Below are 23,200 nucleotides of genomic sequence, written 5' to 3' on the forward strand. Positions count from 1 at the left end.
TGAATCCAAGGTCCCGGTTGAGGCTGTACTCATGTGAGCGGAACGTGGCTATAGGTTTCTGCTCGGCGATTCTGTGTTGTCGCGCGTATGTTTCTGGATCCCACCTCTTCATTCACCTGAGGAAGGAGCAGTGCTCCGAAAGCTAGTGATTTAAAACAAACCTGTTGGACTTTAAGCTGGTATTGTAAGGCTTCTTACTGTGCTCACCCCAGTCCAACACCGGCATCTCTACATCATGACTCCCAGGACAGGTAAAGCACGGGGTTAGATACAGAGTAAAATTCCCTCCACACTGTCCCCTCAGACACTCCCACGACAGGTACAACATGGGGTTAAATACAGAGTAAAGCTGTCTCTACACTACCCCACCAGACACTCCCAGATCTCAGGTGACTAACGAGAGTCTATGCAGAACCGGATCCTCTCCCTATTCACTTAATTTGAAAAGAAATACTAAATTTGTCATTATTAGCTGATGGGATTCATGCTGTGGGATTATCTGTCAGTCGGATCCTCCGCGTCACTGGCAGCATACCCACGCCCATGGGCTTCCGGAGAATCCCTCTCATGGTCTTGTATGGTCCAACAGAAGAAATTAGTTATCTCTTTGCCCCAATGAACTTTCACGGTTAAATGGATCCTTACCCTTTTCAACGACAGAGAGATTGGGATCACTGCATGGTTTGCAGGGTCCGACCACCTGTTGAATCAGGGCCCGTTGGAAACTTGTAGGCTGTAATGAGAATGAACCATCAACATGAGCACAAGGTGGCATATCACAAAGCTGTCAACAAAAGAGAGTACTGTATGCACCTGTAAACAGGGATCAGAACCAGCAATAACCAGCCCACTCCACTTATCAGTGAGTTCTCTTTTGGTAATTTTACTTGATAGTGCTGTTTTCAAGGGCAGTTGAAATGTCAGTGGTACTGCTCTTTGGTAAGAGGAGCTGAGATGCAGCAGCATTAGAACAGCACAGTAAACAATGCTTATGGTCACCATTTGACCTGGTAGTGTAGGTGTACATTTGAGCCCACCTGTACAGATCAATGATCAACTTCCCAATCTCGTGACAGTGGGTGGGCTGAACACTGAGCATTCTGAAGTAGCATCCCAATTATCTTTTGTCAAAAACCAGGCAAGGTCTGACAGCCAAAATGAATGATTCACCTTAGACATTTCTATCCTCCTGTCCTCACTCAATCATAGATCACAGAATTTACAATGCGGAAGGAGGTCATTCATCCCATTGAGTCTGCACCGGCCCTTGGAAAGAGCACCCTACCTAACCCCACACCTCCACCCCATGCCCTTTTTATCCCCTAACCTAACTTAACCTTTTTGAACACTAAGGGCAATTTAGAATGGCCAATCCACCTAACCTGCACATCTTTGGATAGTGGGAGGAAACCGGAGCACCCGGAGGAAACCCACGCACACACGGGGAGAACGTGCAGACTCCAGACAGTGACCCAAGCCGGGAATCGAACCTGGGACCCTGGAGCTGTGAATCAACTGTGCTAATTACTATGCTACCGTGCTGCCCTTCATATGCTACCTAGATTCCATATCTATGGCAATAATCAAAGCAAAATACTGCGGATGCTGGAAATCTGAAGTCAAACAGAAAGTGCTGGAAAACTCAGCAGGTCTAGAAGGATATGTGAAAAGAGAATCAGTGTTAATGTTTTGAGTGTAATATGACTTCATTCTGAAAGAAGAATCATTTTGGACTTGAAACATTAACTCTGCTTTTCTGTTCAATGATTCTGCTGAAACTGCCGAGTTTTTCCAGCTCTTGTTGTTTTATTCCATATCCACGGCTGTTGTCTGGACATCTTTGGTGGCCTCTCCGCTTCTGAGATTTATATCACCAATAAGGACATCTCCAATCATTTCCTCATTGGCCTGTCCACTATATTTCCAATATTCCTACCATAGCCCTCTGTGCATTAACAAGATGCTCTTTAGATCCCCCATTCATTCATTAACAAACTCCAAACTCTCTGACCTCTGGCCCTTCAAGATGGCTGTCATCAGGGACCTCTGGTTTTGACACTTTGTTTCTTCCAAATTATTGGCCATTTTGAACCTCCACTGGACCTCTTGGACAGTATTGTGCCATCAAAGCCAGGGGTCACACCTACTAATCCAATTGGTCTTCTTACTCAATGTCAGATCTAACTCAACCATGGGTAGCATACCTCATTTTGTAGCCAAAGACCTCAATCATACTGGGATCATCCTAAAGGACAAGGACAACCCGAAACTCCATGGTTAACTGTCTCCTCAAACCACCATTCTTTGCTCAATCATCCTTCACATCCAGTATTAAGTGGAAAGAGCTCATGGATTTCTTAATTTCTGATATTAAGAAGTATAACTGTACAGCCGTAGGAGGCACTTTCTCATCCTTCCCTCCCTTTGGCTCCCTGGCCTCCTGCTAGCTCTCCATCCGCTCCAAACTGACATCAATCAATCTGTAATTTCTCCATCATCCCAAAACATGCCCTCTTCAGGCTTGCATCTGTAAGACCCACTTTCTGTTCTTCCCAGGCCCCATGTTTTCTGACAATATTAACGGTTTTGTAAGCCTAGGGATCATTCCACTCTACTTTGAAACTATCTCTCCCTCTCTCAACTAATCTATGCCACCACTTTCCTCTCAAAGGTGTTACCTGCCTCAATACTTTCTATTCGGTCCCTCAAAGCTTGGATTGTCTGAACCATAATGTTGATATGGTGCTGACCAAAGTTATGAATGAAATCCTTTGCTCCTGTAATTGTTCTGGACTTTCCCACCTTGTCCTCCTCTCCACATCATTTGATATGATTCACTACACCACCTGCTTTCTTGCCATTCCTCTATTATTCATCTCTGTTGGGCTGCCCTCGGATGGCTGCATTTTTAACTATTCAGATGTAACACATTTACAGCAATAGCTTCTCTTCCCACCCTTCATTGTCACACCCAGAGTCTCTCAGAATCTATTGTTCATCCTTTGTAACATCACTTACAAACATGGGGCTCAAACTTCCCCATGCCAACTGTGTCCCATTCCACCTCTCCTGTACCTCCTTTGACGTCATGATCACCAGTGTTATGTTTGGTACAGCTATCTTCAACTCAACATTGGGAAGACCACAGCCATAAATTCCACTCTCTTGCCACTGACTCCATCACCTTCTATAGCATATCAAAAAGTACCTGTCTTGAACAAACTTTCATTTAATCACCCTAATTTCCTTTGCAAAGCTTAGCATCTGTTCCCTTAGTTAGTTCCATACTGTTCTTTTTTTTACATTAAAAAAGTGCAAATTGTTGTTTAAGGAAGAGGTGAAACCTCCTTCTACAATCCCAGATGAGATCTAAGTTTGGTGTTCTCAAGTGCATCTGGGTTTTGCTGGTACGTTATCAATTTCATTGTGATAAAATGGCAGATGTAGGCTCTATCTAAGCCTATACAATGATGTGTGACAATTACCAGTAGCATCTCTCTGATGTTAAATGGTTATGCATGTCTATGGAATGACATGTTCCAGTGACTCACCTGTCCATTCTCCATCATGGCTGGATACATGGCACTGCTCGGCCTGTCCCTGTGAGGAGGCAGCAGCATCACAACCTCCCGTGAGTGACGGTACTTATCAGACAATGATGGGGAACCTGAGTGTAGACAGAAAGAGGAAGAGTAGATTAGAAAACCAGTAGATAAAGATGAGAATATTTAAAAAAGATGATTCAGAACCACTGGAGAGATTTAACTAAACAGCGGAATTGAGTCTGAGGAATTAATAATGGAAATAGAATATGGCAGATGAATTGAACAAGTATTAGATCTCATTATAGAGGCTACAAATAACATCCTAGAAGTAGCTGTAACTCAGGAAATGGAAGGGAGGGAACTCAGAGAAATTACAATCACCAGGGAACTGCACTGAGCAAACTGATAGAGCTGTGGGCTAACAAGTCCCCGGGTACTGGTGGACCTCATCCTGGGGTCTTAAAAGAATGGCTAGTGAGATAGTTAATGCGCTGTTTTTAATTTTCCAATATTTCCTAGATTCAGGGAAGGTTCCATTAAATTGGGAAGTAGCTGATGTAACTCCTTTGTTCATAAAGGGGAGGAGACAGAAATCAAGAAACCACAACCCAGTTCGCTTAACATCTGTCATAGGGAAAATGTTAGAAGACATTACAGCAGAGCATTTAGAAACATTCAGGATAATCAAGTTAAGACAACATGGTTTTTTGAGAGGGAAATCATGTTTAACTGTAACCAATTTTTGCTTTTTAAAATATTTTTATTGAGATTTTAGCGATTTTTTACAAAGTTTACCAAAGGACCGTGGGCAGGATTCTCTGGTCGCCGATGGCGAAATCACGTTCGGAGATCGGCCGGAGAATACCCGTTTCCGACCAAATTGTGGGCTGTGCTACTTTCGCGATGCGCCGCCCCCTACAAAGCGGCATACTCACTTTAAAAATTTTTTTTTAAAAATGAAAATGTCTTGAATAAAAATATATATTTTAAAAACAGTCTTTGCTCCACAGATGTTGCCAGACGCCTAAAGTGTTAACATGCTAATATCCATGAAAAAGAGAATAGATAACTAGCACACACAAATGTTGCACTGATCATACAGACATATATCTATCAGAGTCCAGATTTCACACTTCATTACAGATGCAAGATAATCTTGATAAAGAAGAAAGTCGATCATTTCTTGTTGAGCTGGTCTGATCTGGGACCTGCATTTGGAAGGAAGTGACAGCTGCTCTCTAATTCACGTCAAAATTTACAGGCAGCTACAGGTACCTGGAATTTTTAATTTCTATCACTTTGCCACCTGGAGTGTCAAGCAGTGAGTTTAAAGTGATAATCAGCTTAAATACAGTTTCAGAAAAGCAAAATAATTGATCCAGGCTATCTGTCAGCAATGATATAGAACTTCAAAATACAGACACAATGAGGATTCAGAGGTTTTTAACTGCATTTTCTTATCTTGGCATACTCCTTTAATTTCAAAATGTTGTCTAAAAGTCAGACCCTGTCAAAGCCAGCCCCAGCCACCCAGCTGCACATTGTTCTAGAAATGTGCTTAAAAGCAAAGGGGGCACATTGGAGAGAAAAGGCAGCTCAGTTCCAAATTGGCCCTGAAAATGAACACAAATAAAAGAGGTGCTTACCTCGAGCACTGGATGGGGCTGAGTTGATCATCTGTGAGGGAGCAGAGTGTGTGGAACCCAGGCTAGAGGTGGATGGACTTGCCTGGCACGACGACAAAACAGAGACGTTGGTCATGGAGCCTTGGAACTTGGGATTAGCGTAAGCAAGCTGCAGAGAGCAGAGAAAGTGGCAGAAAAAAAGAGCGCGCGCTGGGAAACCCGACAAGGGAACGAAACAGCAAGAGGTGACCTGACATCTTACAGAGGCTATGGACAGCCCTGCCACACAGCACAAGTGGCACGACGTAGCTATTAAAATTGCTGAGTTCCTATCGATTGTTCAACACTGTCTATCACTACAACAGAGAAGAGTTTGACAATTCATTTTACTTCATCCTCAATATTGTCCCCATCTCATCTGAAGAACTGACCTTTAATGGGGTACAGCTTGACAAATGTGGCTTATTCGTTGTACATCATTCAAGTTGCCATGCATGACCTTTGTCAGACTGGCTGTTATTTTACCAGGGAAGGCACTGCCTAGCCATTCCCAATGTTGACATCCATGTGGGGCAGAAATAGCAAATTCCCCAGCCGCTGAGAAACACGTGACTGGGGAACTGCCCGAAATGTCCACACCACACTTCGAAGCTTAAAATCTTACTCTCACTCGTACAACACTTTAACTGTGAGGTTTTTGCAAATGTCCGTTTCAGTCACAATCCCCATCAACAACATTCTGCTACAATCCTCATGAACTCCCATTCATGTTCCCATTGGCATTTAACTCCAGTTACAGACCTTGTTGGGCTTTAACTCCAGTTACAGACCCTGTTGGGCTTTAACTCCTGTTGCAGACCCTGTTGGGATTTAAGCCCTGTTATAGACCCTGTTGGGCTTTAACCCTTTCAGACCCTGTTGGGATTTAACTCCTGTTACAGACCCTACTGGGCTTTAACTGCTGTCACAGACTCCGTTGGGCTGTAATTCATGTTACATACCCTGTTGGGATTTAACTCCTATTCCAGACCCTGTTCGGATTTAACTCCTGTTACAGACCCTGTTGGGATTTAACCCGTACAGACCCTGTTGGGATTTCACTGTGCACTGAGTTTGCACTGAATGCTGAATTTGGTGCATTTGAGTGCGATAGTGAGGGTTTGGTGACTGAGGGAGTATAAGGGTTCATTTTGATCTAAAATCTAGTCTTTCTTTTATTTAGTTAATGAACTTAAAAGTTGCTGTTTGGTTTAGAAGAAGGTGAATTTTCAATCAGCTTTAAACAAAGGTTCTACTTGTAGGTACTTGCAACTGGAGCTTGTTAATTAGTTAATTGGTTTAGGCCAGTTTTCAGAGGCTAGATTCACAGTATAAAAGGGATCCAGCTACAGTGCGGACTTTGTTTGCACTGAGTGCGGAATTTGATGCATTTGAGTGCAATAGTGAGAGTTTGGTGACTGAGGGAGTGCTGAATTTTGTGCATTTGAGTGCTATAGTGAGAGTTTGGTGACTGAGGGAGTGCTGAATTTGGTGCATTTGAGTGCTGTAGTGAGAGTTTGGTGACTGAGGGAGTTCTGAATTTGGTGCATTTGAGTGCTATAGTGAGAGTTTGATGACTGAGGGAGTTAGGTGAGGAGGGAGCAAGGTGCTTCTTTCATTTCATTTCCGCAAAGAGCGAGAAGGGAGCCAGGAGTTTACAGAGAGTGCAGCACACTGGGAGCAGAGTCGGAGGACGGAGGTCCAGTTGGTTCACCGGGCTGCTATATTCTGTAAGGTAAGAGGGGATGGAGGCTAGGGCAGTTGCATGCTCCTCCTGTAGGATGTGGGTGGTGAGGGATACCACCGGTGTCCCCGCTGACTATACCTGCGGGAAGTTCACCCAACTCCAGCTCCTCAGAGACCGTGTTAGGGAAATGGAGCTGGATGAACTTCGGATCATCCGGGAGGCAGGGCAGAGGGGGTTATAGAGAAGAGTTACAGGGAGGTAACCACACCCAAGGTACAGGACAAGAGTAGCTGGGTTACAGTCAGGAGAAAGAAAACAAACAGGCAGACAGTGCAGGGATCCCTCGTGGCTGTTCCCCTTCAAAACAAGTATACCGTTTTGGATGCTGTTGGGGGGGATGACCTACCAGGGGAAGGCCCTAGCGGCCAGGTCTCTGGCACTGAGTCTGGCTCTGGGGCTCATAAGGGAAGGGGGGGAGAATAGAAAAGCAATAGTAATAGGAGATTCAATGGTTAGGGGAATAGATAGGAGATTCTGTGGTCGCGCGCGAGACTCCCGGAAGGTATGTTGCCTCCCGGGTGCCAGGGCCAGGGATGTCTCGGATCGTGTCTTCAGGATCCTGAAGGGGGAGGGTGAGCAGCCAGAAGTCATGGTGCACATTGGTACCAACGACGTAGGTAGGAAATGGGGTGTGGAGGTAATAAACAAGTTTAGGGAGTTAGGCTGGAAGTTAAAAGCCAGGACAGACAGAGTTGTCATCTCTGGTTTGTTGCCGGTGCCACGTGATAGCGAGGCTAGGAATAGGGAGAGAGTGCAGTTGAACACGTGGCTGCAGGAATGGTGTAGGAGGGAGGCCTTCAGGTATTTGGATAATTGGAGCGCATTCTGGGGAAGGTGGGACCTGTACAAGCAGGGCGGGTTGCATCTGAACCGGAGGGGCACCAATATCCTGGGAGGGAGGTTTTCTAGTACTCTTCGGGTGGGTTTAAACTAATTTGGCAGGGGAATGGGAACCGGATTTGTAGTCCTAAACTAAGGTAGCCGATATTCAGGAGGCCAAAGCGTGTAGTGAGGCAGTGGGGAAGGGAACACTGACAAAGGAGAGTACTTGCAGGCACGGAGATGGGTTGAAGTGTGTATACTTCAACGCAAGATGCATCAGGAATAAGGTGGGTGAACTTAAGGCATGGATCGGTACTTGGGACTACGATGTGGTGGCCATCACGGAAACTTGGAAAGAAGAGGGGCAGAAATGGTTGTTGGAGGTCCCTGGTTATAGATGTTTCAATAAGATTCGAGAGGGTGGTAAAAGAGGTGGGGGGGGGGGGGGTGGCATTGTTAATTAGAGATAGTATAACAGCTGCTGAACGGCAGTTCGAGGAGGATCTGCCGACTGAGGTAGTATGGGTTGAAGTCAGAAATAGGAAAGGAGCAGTCACCTTTTTGGGACCTTTTCTATAGGCCCCCCAATAGCAGCAGAGATGTGGAGGAACAGATTGGGAAACAGATTTTGGAAAGGTGCAGAAGTCACAGGGTAGTAGTCATGGGTGACTTCAACTTCCCAAACATTGAGTGGAAACTCTTTAGATCAAATAGTTTGGATGGGGTGGTGTTTGTGCAGTGTGTCCAGGAAGCTTTTCTAACACAGTATGTAGATTGTCTGACCAGAGGGGAGGCCATATTGGATTTGGTACTTGGGAATTAACCAGGGCAAGTGATAGATTTGTTAGTGGGGAGAGCATTTGAGAGATAGTGACCACAATTCTGTGACTTTCACTTTAGTAACGGAGAGGGATAGGTGCATGCAACAGGGCAAGGTTTACAATTGGGGGAAGGGTAAATACGATGCTGTCAGACAAGAATTGAAGTGCATAAATTGGGAACATAGGCTGTCAGGGAAAGACACAAGGTACTACATGTCCTTGATATGTATGTCCCTGTCAGGCAGGGACGAGATGGTCGAGTGAGGGAACCATGGTTGACAAGAGAGGTTGAATGTCTTGTTAAGAGGAAGAAGGAGACTTATGTAAGGCGGAGGGCCAAGGTTCAGAGGCTGGAGGGATATAAGATAGCCAGGAGGGAACTGAAGAAAGGCATTAGGAGAGCTAAGAGAGGGCATGAAAAATCTTTGCCGGGTCGGATCAAGGAAAACCCCAAGGCCTTTTACACATATGTGAGAAATATGAGAATGACTAGAGCGAGGGTAGGTCCGATCAAGGACAGTAGCGGGAGATTGTGTATCGAGTCTGAAGAGATAGGAGAGGTCTTGAACGAGTACTTTTCTTCAGTATTTATAAATGAGAGGGGCCATATTGTTGGAGAGGACAGTGTGAAACAGACTGGTCAGCTCGAGGAGATACTTGTTAGGAAGGAAGATGTGTTTGGCATTTTGAAAAACCTGAGGATAGACAAGTCCCCCGGGCCTGACGGGATATATCCAAGGATTCTATGGGAAGCAAGAGATGAAATTGCAGAGCCGTTGGCAATGATCTTTTCGTCCTCACTGTCAACAGGGGTGGTACCAGGGGATTGGAGAGTGGCGAATGTCGCGCCCCTGTTCAAAAAAGGGAATAGGGATAACCCTGGGAATTACAGGCCAGTTAGTCTTACTTCGGTGGGAGGCAAAGTAATGGAAAGGGTACTGAGGGATAGGATTTCTGAGCATCTGGAAAGACACTGCTTGATTAGGGATAGTCAGCACGGATTTGTGAGGGGTAGGTATTGCCTTACAAGTCTAATTGAATTCTTTGAGGAGGTGACCAAGCATGTGGATGAAGGTAAAGCAGTGGCTGTAGTGTACATGGATTTTAGTAAGGCATTTGATAAGGTTCCCCATGGTAGGCTTATGCAGAAAGTAAGGAGGCATGGGATAGTGGTAAATTTGGCTAGTTGGATAACAAACTGGCTAACCGATAGAAGTCAGAGAGTGGTGGTGGATGGCAAATATTCAGCCTGGAGCCCAGTTACCAGTGGTGTACCACAGGGATCAGTTCTGGGTCCTCTGCTGCTTGTGATTTTCATTAATGACTTGGATGAGGGAGTTGAAGGGTGGGTCAGTAAATTTGCAGACGATACAAAGATGGTGGAGTTGTGGATAGTGAGGAGGGCTGTTGTCGGCTGCAAAGAGACATAGATAGGATGCAGAGCTGTGCTGAGAAGTGGCAGATGGAGTTTAACCCTGAAAAGTGTGAGGTTGTCCATTTTGGAAGGACAAATATGAATGCGGAATACAGGGTTAACAGTAGGGTTCTTGGCAATGTGGAGGAGCAGAGAGATCTTGGGGTCTACGTTCATAGATCTTTGAAAGTTGCCACTCAAGTGGATAGAGCTGTGAAGAAGGTCTATGGTGTGCTGGCGTTCATCAGCAGAGGGATTGAATTTAAGAGCCATGAGGTGATGATGCAGCTGTACAAAACCTTGGTAAGGCCACATTTGGAGTACTGTGTGCAGTTCTGGTCGCCTCATTTTAGGAAGGATGTGGAAGCTTTGGAAAAGGTGCAAAAGAGATTTACCAGGATGTTGCCTGGAATGGAGAGTAGGTTTAACGAGGAAAGGTTGAGGGTGCTAGGCCTTTTCTCATTAGAACGGAGAAGGATGAGGGGCGACTTGATAGAGGTTTATAAGATGATCAGGGGAATAGATAGAGTAGATAGTCAGAGACTTTTTCCCTGGGTGGAACAAACCATTTCAAGGGAACATAAATTTAAGGTGAATAGTGGAAGATATAGGGGGGATGTCAGAGGTAGGTTCTTTACCCAGAGAGTAGTGGGGGCATGGAATGCACTGCCTGTGGAAGTAGTTGAGTTGGAAACATTAGGGACCTTCAAGCGGCTATTGGATAGATACATGGATTACGGGAGAATGATGGAGTGTAGATTAATTTGTTCTTAAGGGCAGCACGGTAGCATTGTGGATAGCACAATTGCTTAACAGCTCCAGGGTCCCAGGTTTGATTCCGGCTTGGGTCACTGTCTGTGCAGAGTCTGCACATCCTCCCCGTGTGTGCGTGGGTTTCCTCCGGGTGCTCCGGTTTCCTCCCACAGTCCAAAAATGTGCAGGTTAGGTGGATTGGCCATGATAAATTGCCCTTAGTGTTGGGTGGGGTTACTGGGTTATGGGGATAGGGTGGAGGTGTTGACCTTGGATAGGGTGCTCTTTCCAAGAGCCGGTGCAGACTCGATGGGCCGAATGGCCTCCTTCTGCACTGTAAATTCTATGATTAATCTTGGACAAAGGTTCGGCACAACATTGTGGGCCGAAGGGCCTGTTCTGTGCTGTATTTTTCTATGTTCTATGTAACTCCTGTTACAGCCCTTTGTGGGCTTTAACTCTTGTCCCAGACTGTTGGGCTTTAATTCCTGTTACAGACCCTGTTCGGATTTAACTCCTATTCCAGACCCTGTTAGGATTTAACTCCTGTTACAGACCCTGTTGAGGTTTAACTCCTGTTGCAGACCCTATTGTGATTTACCTCCTGCTGCAGACCCTGAGGATTTAACTCCTGTTGCAGACCCTGTTGGGCTTTAACTCCTGTTACAGACCCTGTTGGGCTTTAACTCCTGTTGCAGACCCTGTTGTGATTTACCTCCTGCTGCAGACCCTGAGGATTTAACTCCTGTTGCAGACCCTGTTGGGCTTTAACTCCTGTTACAGACCCTGTTGGGGTTCACCTCCACTTACAGACGCTGTTGGGATTTAACTCCTGTTACAAACCCTGTTGGGCTTTAACTCCTGTCACAGACCCTGTTGGGCTTTAATTCCTGTTATAGACCCTGTTGGGATTCACCTCCTCCTACAGACCCTGTTGGGATTTAACTCCTGTCACGGACCCTGTTGGGCTTTAACTCCTGTCACAGACCCTGTTGGGCTTTATTTCCTGTTATAGACCCTGTTGGGATTCACCTCCTCCTACAGACCCTGTTGGGATTTAACTCCTGTTACAGATCCTGTTGGGATTTAACCCCCATTATTGTTCCCATTGACATTTAACTCTGTTATAGACCCTGCTGGGATTTAACTCCTGTTGCAGTCCACATTGGGATTTAACTCCTGTTATTGTCCCCATTGGGGTTTAATTCCTATTATGCTCCCTGTCTGAATTTAACTCCTGTTATAGTCCCTGTTGGAATTTATCTCAGTTATTTGCTTTCAGGAATTTACACTATTGCCATTAAGGTCTCAGTCTAACTAAATTACTATTTTCTGAATCAAATCATGTTTGCCAAGTTGCATTTACCAAGGACAAGTGGAAATTCCCCTCATTCAGATGTACCACAGTTCAACACATTCGACTTTCTGCAACTGCACCATATTTGGTGGGTGACCAGAAGGAGCTTCTTAATTACAGTTCTTACAGATAGGTCTGGATTGTGAGAACCCCCACACTACAGATCACTAAGCTGAGCTCGGCAACCTACAGAGATACTTCCCAATACAAAAGTAACCTAACCAATCTGTGCCACTCTTATGTAGCTCCTAGCAAAGATCTACAGCATTTCTATAGGCCCAACCTGCCATGTCCAGTCTAAAGGCCCAAAGATGGCTTATGACATGGGGAAATCAAAAACAGGAACAGCCATACCTGCATGCGGAATGCGTCATCAGGGGTTTCTCCAGGAAGACCGTCTGTGAGAATGACAAGGTTTCCAACTTCACTGGATGTTTGTGAGGACAGTGAGGATGAGGAGTGCCTGTTGGAGCCAAGTAGGCCCAATGGGCTGAGGAGATCAATACGATGAAATATTACTTTACTTTCAGCCAGTCCAGTCCCAGCATTTACAATGTGACTGTCCTTTAACCCTAGAGCATACCACACCCTCTCCCAACACAGACTTATCATGGACATTACCCCAACATTTTAATTTCTTTCAAAGAAATTTCTCTATACGTCCTATATGCCTCTCAATAGTCATGTGCATCAGCCTAGCTTGGTTGGGAGCACTCTTGTCTCTGGTGAGTCCAAGACTCACATTGAGGAAGTACTGCAACATTGAAGATGCTGTTCTCTGTGTCCTGGTCATTCCTCTGAAACCTGATCCTTCCCTTATTAATGTTTGTGAGACGTTGCTGTGCATAAACGGAGGTTCACTATTATTACAAAACAACTGCTGCACTTCAAAATAATTTGTAATTTGATTAACTTATTTGGTTTGTAATTTTGTGATTTAATTGTGCAATAAATTAAAAAGCAAAATACTGCAGATGCTGAAAATCTGAAATAAAAACAGAAAATACTCAGCATGTCAGGTAGCATCTGTCGAGAGAGAAACAGTGTTTACGTTTCAAGTCAATGATCTTTCGTCAGTATTGGAAAAAGTTCCCACCAATGACTCTGTTTCCCTTTCCTTGATGCTGCCTGACCTGCTGGGTATTTCTAGTTTTTTTGTTGTTTTATTGCATGTAAGTTCTTTCTTTCTAAGCAAGTGAACTCAGTATCGGACTTAGTCCCTACAGATGATAAAAAAATGTCTCCGTGTAACATTGGAAACCATTGTAGGTCATGGGCATCTTGCTGTAAATGGCACTTAGGACCAGAGAAGATCTGATTAATGAAAAATCTATTGGTATTGACTTCAGAATAGAATATAAAGCTGTCCCAAGCATAAATCCGAACAATTTTGAATTCATGCCCTTATGCAGCAGTTCCATGCTCAAAAGGTGACAGAAACCAGTGACACTGAGTAGGAACAGCCAAAGGTCCAATGTCACAAAGTCATGAATAGTGTAAATTAGGTCAACTGAGGCAAAACTGGGGCCCACAAGAACATTTGCTTTCTCATCTGTATTCCAGAAAGCCAGTTGGTGAGGCATAAAACTGGAACTAATCTTCACACACACTTTTATATTTATTTATAGAATTACACATTGCAAGCATACACCCAACAATCACAGTTTGAATCTGTGTCTATTTATATGGGCTCAAGTGAAATCCCAGTTAATGCCCACCACTTGCATACAATTAAACACAATGAATATTTAATTCCCATCCCACGCTTTAAACAAAAAATAAGAGATAGTATAACATTATATCCTGTGAAAACTGGAACCTTTTGTATACATGAATCAAGTTGAAATTATATTGAATCCACATTGGAATCAATGAACAAAATTAATAAGATAGCAAATGGTCAATTTTCTTTTACAAATGATAGCAGGATTAGTAAACGGTTTGTGAGTTACAATGATGCCAGTCTAGTAACCACAATTGCAGGAGAAAACACAATGCGAGATATTTGACACAGCAGTGGAATTATTATGTGGGGCAACAAGTGTCCAGGCAATCTCAGCGTCAGAAGTAGACAAACTGTTGTTAAATAATCAATTCTAGTTTAGTCTACACACAGGATGCAATTCTCCGGAAACATTTCCAAGTGCTGTAACGAGCGGGAATTGCCAAGTGTTTCCCGGAAGTTGGTCCGGCGAGGCTGGCAACACTATTCAGCATTAATTGGTCCACTTAATGAGACCTCATGGGCTTCCCAGCCCCAAATGCCGGCTCATCAGCTGATTTGCTGGAACCGCGCTTGCCAGCCCCCCGCCAACAACGGCAAACAGCACTTAGGCTGCACTTGCTCAGCCAACCCCAGCCAGCTCGCAACAATGGCGCCAAGGAGACCGGCCCCAAGATTCGGGGATGCTGACCTGGGGAGGCTCCTGGATGTGGTGGAGGCCAGGAGGGATGTCCTGTTCCCCCGTGGGTCCTGGCGGGTGAGCCACAAGGCAGCCAGCGTTGCCTGGGATGAGCTGGCGGCAGCTGTCAGCTTGGGCAGTGTGACCAGGAGGACTGGCCTCCAGTGTCAGAAGAAGGTCAACGACCTACACCGGGCAGCACAAGTGAGTAGACACCAACGTCTCCCAACCCCAACTCCCCAAGGGGGCATCCCCCAAGGCGACCGACCCCCAACTCTCGCTCCATTCCCGTTCAGCACTCCCTCCACCCACTCCGTCAACCTTCCCTCCACCCCAACCCTCCCTTAACATCCGTCCCCACAACTGTGAACCACGTGTGGCGAACGATGCCCTCTCTGTGTCATAGAACATAGAGTGCAGAAGGAGGCCATTTGGCCCATCTAGTCTGCACCAACTTTCCACCCTACCCCGTAACCCAATAACCCCTCCTAACCTTTTTGGTCACTAAGGGCAATTTTGCATGACCAATCCACCTAACCTGCACGTCTTTGGACTGTGGGAGGAAACCGGAAGGTCCCCACAGGAAAGGCTCTCCCATAATCGGCGGGAGTGGGCCCAGACTGGCGGTGGGGTGCTGGACTTGAGAATCCTCGCCTCCTTCGAGGAGCGGGTCCTGGAGGTGACTGGTGTGTCCGAGGACAGGGTGGTCACCCACGCGGAGGCTGGCGGACGCTGAAGAGGTGAGGGACCATCGGTCCTCGCCGGAGAACCTGTCAAACGTGAGTAGTGATTGCCTTACTGATTGACCCATCCCACCCACTGACCACATGTCCATTCTTCTGCAGGTCCTCCAGCCGACGTCGCCGGCCCATTTTGGGTGGCCCCCTCTCCTGACTCCGAGAACATCTCGGAGGAGAGCTCCGAGGATGCAACTGCTATAGTTGCAGAACAGCTGTTATCTCCATCCTCCACCAGCACAGATACACACACCTCGGTGGGAAATGTTAGTGGTCAGGCTTCTGAGGCACAATCTGGTGAGCACCACACAGCTGATAATGTAGATCAGGTGGAGGCAGCAACCCCCAGGCAAGAGAGCAGTTGGAGGTCTGCTGGATCCCTGGACCCAGCTGGGTCCCAGATTGATGCTGCGCCCCCGGAAAAGAGTTTCACGGAGCTGATGGAGACAATAGGGAGCGCCCAGGATATTCAGAGGGAGATGTCAGCGTCACTGCAGCAGATCCATACCGAATGGAGGATTCTCGGACGCTACGGGCGCAGGAGATGGCGCCGGCAATGAGTGACACCGAGGGCAACACTACTCGGGTGGTGACCACAGTGGAGAGCCTGGTGTACGACATCGGCACCATGAATTAAGGTGTGCAAGGCATTGCGCAGTTGGTGATGGCCATGACTGAGGGTCTCTATGTCTGAGGGATGTCACCCAGTACCAGGCTGACCTTGATGGTGTTCTGTGGGACATGTCCCACTTTCAGATGGGAATGGTCAAAGATCTGTGGATCTGCAGCGCCCCAGTCGCAGGTGGACATGACTGAGGCGCTGCAGGGCATGGCCCGATCACTGGGGGATGTGCCCCAGTCACTGAGGAGAATCGCCGAGGCTTTGACACGATGGTGCGGACCATAAGCAACCACCAGTGCTGGCAGAGCCAGATGATGCAGGGGCAGCCAGGGCCTGAACCAGCTGTCCCTCCGTCCCAAGGTGAACCCCATGGCCCTATGGGCACCGACTGGGAGGAGGGGGTGCCGAGTGTTAATCCGGACCCGTCCCATTCGGCGGCGACGGTGGCCACCAGCACTCCAGAGTTCCACCCCTCTGATGAGGCTGCGGCTTGGGGTCAGCACATGGGACAGGGCGGCACGGCTGTGCATGTGCTGTCGACAAGTGAGCTGGGGCCCTTCTGCCCCAGAGGACGCGTGCCAGGGGCATCGAAGGCCACGAGACGAGGTAAGCAGCTGGCTGCATCCCCCTCAGGCTGCATCCTGCGGAAACACCAAGACGTAGTGATAGAGCTCGGAGGGCCAAGCACTTTGAGTATCACTGAGGGCACTGGGGTAGGGGGAGGGGGAGAAGGTGGCGTTGGGGGCCTAGTGGGTCGGGGGGTGCTGCACTATCGGGAATGGAGTATTGTACAGCACATTAAACAACTTTTTGTGCAGCCATTATGATGCCTCTGTCACTTTCTTCCACAATGTGGGCTGACCCCGGACCCTTTGCCTGTCTCTCCAGGCAACCGCCTCACGCCATGGCACCAACCCACCTTCCGGCCATGGTCGTCTCCTGGGATTTACTGGCCCCCACCCACACCTCTCACACTCATCTGCCACCCCCGGCAAAACCCACTCATCTTCGCCTGAGTCATGTGCACCCTGTGTACCACCTTAAACTCATCCTCGCACACGAGGAGGTTGAATTCACCCTCTCGCAGTGCCTCACGCCACACTCCCCATCGTATCTCCCACCCCCAACTCCTCCTCCCATTTCTCCTTGATCCTCACCACCTGCGTTCCCCCTTGCTCTCCCAGCCACCCATATATGTCCCTAATCCTACCCTCCGTTTTCACGTCCGGAAGCAGCAACCGTTCCAACAGGGCATATTTCGGCAGCCTGGGAAATCCTTTCCACACCTTCTGTGCAAATACCTGTAAATACTTCAATTCACTTCACTTCGGGAGCTCTACCCACTCCCTCATCTTCTCTAGGTTTGTGAACCTCCCCATAGAAACAAATTCCTTGCCCTCACCAGCCCCTCCTCTTTCCACCTCCTGTACATACCATCCGTCCCCCACGGCTTAAACCCGTGGTTCTCACACGATGGTGTTAACACCAACATCCCCTCCATCCTAAAATGTCTCCTCAGCTGGTTCCACACCATCATTGTGGACTGTGCCACCAGGCTCGCAGTATGATTCCCCGGTGCTAGCAGCAGCACCATTTAAACCCCCCCCCCCCCCCCCCTCCTAAAGTCCTCCATTATCTCCTCCACCAACTTTGTTAAGTTCCACTCCCCTGTCACCTAGATACCTAAATCTATCCCTGGCTACTCTAAATGGCAATCCTCCCTAAATTAGCTCCTTGGCCCGACTCATTCACCGGGAGCAGCTTACTTTTCCCCACGTTCAATTTATAACCTGAAAAAGTGCCAAATCTCACTAGTAAGTTCTTAATCCTCCCCATACTCTCCAGCGGGTCTGACACACATAATAGCAGGTTGTGCGCATACAGCGACACCCGGTGCTCCCTACTTCCCCATCTAATTCCCAGCCACTCTGCTGACCCCCTAAGGGCCTTCGCCAAGGGCTCTATCGTTGGTGCAAACAGCGGTGGCGACAGTGGACACCCCTGCCTCGTTTACTCATGCAACCCAAAACTCTGTGAGCTCATCTTATTGTTCCGTACACTCGCCACCGGGGCCACGTACAGCATATGCAGCCATGCCACAAACTTTGGCCCAAACCCAAACCTTTCAAAGACCTCGAACAGGTACCGCCGCTCCACCCGATCAAATGCCGTCTCCGCATCCACAGACACAACTACCTCTGGTGCCCATCCTCTCGTCGGGGTCATGATCACATTCAATAGTCGCCTTATATTACTCGACAGTTGCCTGCCCTTCACAAAGCCCATTTGGTCCTTTGCAACCACCGTTGGAACGTATCCTTCCATCCTAGCTTGGCCAGCACTTTCACGTCCGTATTCAACAGCGATATGGGCCGGTATGACCCACACTCTAGTGGATCCTTCCCTTTCTTTGGTATTAGCGTAATTGGGGCTGGTTTAGCTCACCAAGCTAAATCGCTGGCTTTTAAAGCAGACCAAGCAGGCCAGCAGCACGGTTCGATTCCCGTACCAGCCTCCCCGGACAGGCGCCGGAATGTGGCGACTAGGGGCTTTTCACAGTAACTTCACTGAAGCCTACTCGTGACAATAAGCGATTTTCATTTAATTTCATTTCATTTTCATTTCATTTCATTTCATTTTTCAATTGTCGCCTGTGACATTGTTTCCAGCAGCTCCCCCTTCTCCAGCACCTTGTTAAATGCCCCCAGTAGGTGCGATGCCAGTTCCGCCACAAACTCATCAAATTCTTATCGGTATCCGTCCGGCCGCGGGATCTCCCCAACTTCATCCCTCTTATGCTTTCCATTACCTCCCTCAGCCCTAGAGGTTCCTCGACCACCTGCTTCCTCTGCTCATCCAGCCATGGAAATTCAAACCCATCCAAGAACCGCCTCATATCCCCATCCACAGCCCACCCACCCCCCGGATCATCTGGTACAATTCCTCAAAATATTCCCCGAATGCCTCGTTAATCTTCCCTGGCTCTGACTCTACCTTCTCCTTCCCTGTCCGTACCCTCAAGATTTCCGTAGACGCGGCCTTCCTCTGTAGCCGATGGGCTAACATGCGGTTCATCTTCTCTCCATATTCATACTGCACCCACCTTGCCCTCTGTAGCTGCCCAACTACCCTTCACATCGTCAACCTGTCGAACTACCCTGTGACTTCTTTCCCTTCGCCAATCCCTCCACGGTTGGGACCCTCGAATACTCCCTGTCCACCTCGACTATCTTGCCCAATAATTGTTTGTGCTCCTCTCTCCTTTTCCTATCTCCGTGCGTCTTGAACAAAATAATCTCCCCCCACAAACCATCGCATTCAATGTCTACCAGAATGTGGCTGCCAGTACCTCCCTATTTTGGTTCAACTCCACGTGTTCCTTAATCACCAACCGCACCTTATTGCAAAACCCCTTATCCGCTAACTGCCCTGGGTTGAACCTCCATCCTGGCCTCTGCTGCAGCCCCAAACTCAGTCAAACCTCCAGCCCCAGCCAGTACGGCACGTGGTCTAAGATTACTATCCCTGCAACTCTGCCCCCACCAACACCTCACGGCTCACCACAAGAAAAAAAATCGATTTTGGAGTATACCTTATAGACGTGCGAGAAGGATTTCTTCCCCCCCACGGTTTTGGCAGGTACAGCACACCAAACCTGATCTGCCGTCAATAGAGAGCCGTCTTGGCCCCTTTGAATCTAGCACCTTTTAGGGTGAAATTAAAGGGGACAGAATTGGTAGGGAAGGATGGCGGAGAGTGGAGGCGCAGGCCTCTGGTAAGGCTCATAATATGGAGCATGCTGGGGCTGAACAGGCCTGTGAAGAGACCTCGGCTTGTAAGATTTGTGGAGGAGAAGGCAATGGGCCATGGAGAAATTACACTGTGAATGGGAGGGGATTAAGGTCCAAATTTACATTGGAGTGGAGCTGGCTCCCGCGCTCTTGGCTTCTGCCTTAGAAACCTGTGAACTCTAGCCACCTCTGGGGCCTTGTCCAGCACCCCCTCCGCCATCAGCCCTGCCAGCATCCTTGAGACATATCTCATAGCACACGTGCCTTCCACTCCTTCAGGCAGGTCGAGGGTACGCAGGTTCTGCCTTCTGGACCTGTTCTCCTGCTCTTCTACCTTTGCTCTTAACGACTTACAAAGGTCCCCCGGAGCCCCACCTCCGCCTCCAATGCCATCACCTGATCACTGTGGTCAGACATCACCCTCTCCATCTCCCGGATCTGCGACCCCTGTGCCTCCAAACACATCTCGACCCTCTGCATCGAGCCTTTCAAGGGTGCAACCGCTCCTTCGATGGTCTTCCTGCATTTCCTTTCTTTGTTGGCGAAACTCTTCTCTCATAAACGCCATCAACCGCTCTATCTGGGGTTTTCCAACTCGTGACGGCCTTTCTCCCTCAGCTATCTTTCCAATTGCTACTGCAATTGGTCTCCTCCAGTTTCACCTTCTTCTGCCGGTTCAGATAACCGACAGACATGCCACGCCCGGGGGGGAACTTCTCCTCCATATTTTCAACTACACTTTCCTGTCAAATTTCTCCTGTTTTCGGGTAGAAATCTATGCCTTCAAGCCGGAGCTGCCCTGTGTGTGCCCAGTCACTCCATGGCCACCGTCAGACGTCTCATGCCCTATGTTTTTCATGTGTGGAATGATCTGTCTGGACTGTATGCAGAACAATACTTTTCACTGTGCCTTGGTGTCCGTGACAATAAACCCAAATCCACGTCCAATCCAAATCAACACGGGTCGTACAGCGAATCTTGGGAATCTTTAGTATATGTGTGGTGAATGTATAAGCATTATTAATTCACCAGTATACTGTGTTGCATTATGCCATGCCAATAACCCTGTGGGCACCATCTATGGGCCACTTCACCCACAGGGGGAGATGTGGAGCATGTACGGGCTCCGCCCCTTATAGGAAGTATAAGAGCAGCTGACCTGCGGGACGCCTTCAGTAATGTACCAATCGCATTTCTGCCCAACTTGACGAAGCCACCTCCTATACTGAGGCCCTCACGACACTCGAACGCATCTGCATGCAGCCTGTGACTGAAGTCTACGTGCGACATATCTTCACTACTTGCCGCCAGCGCCCCGGGGAGTCACTAGATGACTATCTGCGCAACCTCAAAGCCCTCGCGCGCAACTGTAACTATCAGGTCGTTACAGCCACTCAGCACATGGAACTCGCCGTCCAAGACGTTTACATTGCGGGGGTCCAATCGAACTATGTGAGGCAGCGCCTGCTCGAAAAAGGGGCCCAGGACCTGGAGGACACGGTAAAACTGGCAATCTCGCTGAAGGTCGCTTTTCAGAGTCTCACTGTGTTCCCAGCCGATCACGCGACCCCCTCGTGGGCCCCCGACCAGAGACTACCTCAGGCCTGCGCCGCGCAGCCGCCCGCCCACCACGGAGGACTATCATGCCATTTTTGCGGCCAGCCCCAACACCCCCCCCGGCAACAATGCCCAGCCCGCAAAGCGAACTGCAGCAGCTGCGGGCGAAAAGGACACTTCGCAAAGGTCTGCCTGGCCAAGCCCAAACACTCGAACTTACAAACTCAATTCACCGACTCTCAGGCCCGCAGACCCCGTAATGTGGCAGCGTGTCTGCCGACCCCGACTCCGCACAACACGTGCGACTCACAGGGGCTGCCATCTTGGCAATCCTCCCCCACGCGGCCAGCCACGTGCGATCCATGGGGGCCGCCATCTTGGGCGCCATCTCCCTCGTCGCTCGCCACGTGTGATCAACAGGGGCCACCATCTTGGCCATCACCCGCTACGCCGCTCAACGCATACAATCTGCACGGACACTCATCGCGGGGCGCCCCAGTACCGCCACCCACGCCGCCGACTATCCCCAACACAGTGGAGTCACCTTGGACCAGTCAAGACCCAAGCACCTCAAGAGCTCCATGATGTTCGTCCGGGTTAACGGATACGAGACACCTTGCCTGTTCGACTCCGGGAGCACCGAGAGCTTTGTCCACCCGGATCTGGTAAGATGCTGTTCGCTCCCGATATTCCCGACGCAACAAACAATCTCCCTCACCTCTGGGTCGCACTCAGTACAAATCCAAGGGTGCACTACTGCAACCTTAACGATACAGGGCGCCGAGTATACCAATTTTCAATTGTACGTGCTCCCAGATCTCTGCGCCCCTCTCCTCTTAGGACTCGATTTTCAGTGCAATCTCTGGAGCCTAACTCTTAGCGTTGGCGGACCCCTGCCCCCGCTCACTATATGCAGCCTCGCAACACTAAAAACACCCTCCCCTCTTCGCTAACCTCACTGCAAGCCAGTAGCCACTCGAAGCAGGAGGTATAGTCTGCAGGACAGGGCATTTATTAGGTCCGAGGTCCGGCGTAACTTGCGGGAAGGAGTCATAGAAGCCAGCAATATCCCCTGGAGAGCTCAGGTGGTGGTCCTCAAGACCGGGGAAAAGTTCCGGATGGTGGTTTGATTACAGCCAGACCATTAACTGGTTTACGCCCCTTGATGCACGGATTGCAGACATGGTGAATCAGATCGCGCACTACCGTGTGTTCTCCACGGTGAATCTGAAGTCTGCATACCACCAGCTCCTAATCCGCCCGGAGGACCTCCACTACACGGCGTTTGAGGCAGACGGCCGACTCTTCCATTTCCTCCGGGTCCCCTTTGGCGTCACGAACGGGGTTTTGGTGTTCCAACGAGCGATGGACTGAATGGTGGACCAGTACAGGCTGCGGTCCACGTTTCCGCACTTGGACAACGTCACCATCTGCGGCCATGATCAGCAGGACCACGACGCCAACCTCCATCGATTTCTCCAAACCCCCCCAAAAACTTAACCTCACTTATAACAAGGAGAAATGCGTTTTCCACACTACCAGGCTAGCCATCCTCATCTATGTCGTGGAAAACGGGGTCCTGGGGCCCGACCCTGACCGTATGCGCCCCCTCCTACAACTCCCCCTCCCTCACTGTCCCAAGGCCCTCAAGCGGTGCTTTGGATTTTTTTCCTATTGAGGCTCGCCAGGCCTTCAACTGCATCAAGGCAGACATTGCCAAAGCCACAATGAGTGCGGTGGACGAGTCTGTCCCCTTCCAGGTGGAGAGCGACGCTTCAGAGGTCGCTCTCGCCGCCACACTGAACCAAGCAGGCAGGCCGGTCGCGTTTTTTTCACGCACCCTCTCCACCTCTGAACTTCGACATTCCTCGGTCGAAAAGAAAGCTCAAGCCATCGTGGAAGCCGTGCGGCACTGTAGGCACTACCTCGCTGGTAGAAGGTTTACCCTCATCGCCGACCGAAGATCGG

General features: G+C 48.7%; 1 protein-coding gene across 1 annotated transcript in view; it reads right to left on the minus strand.

Moving 5' to 3' along the window:
• dock3 (dedicator of cytokinesis 3) overlaps positions 1-23,200 on the minus strand; it is a 1,304,448-nt gene that overhangs the window by 68,717 nt on the left and 1,212,531 nt on the right. The window contains 4 exon segments of the mRNA XM_038810823.1: positions 646-733; positions 3,552-3,667; positions 5,192-5,339; positions 12,478-12,613. Coding sequence (XP_038666751.1) covers positions 646-733; positions 3,552-3,667; positions 5,192-5,339; positions 12,478-12,613 — 488 coding nt within the window.

This window comes from Scyliorhinus canicula, chromosome 11 (assembly GCF_902713615.1).
Source record: "Scyliorhinus canicula chromosome 11, sScyCan1.1, whole genome shotgun sequence".
Lineage (NCBI taxonomy): Eukaryota > Metazoa > Chordata > Chondrichthyes > Carcharhiniformes > Scyliorhinidae > Scyliorhinus > Scyliorhinus canicula.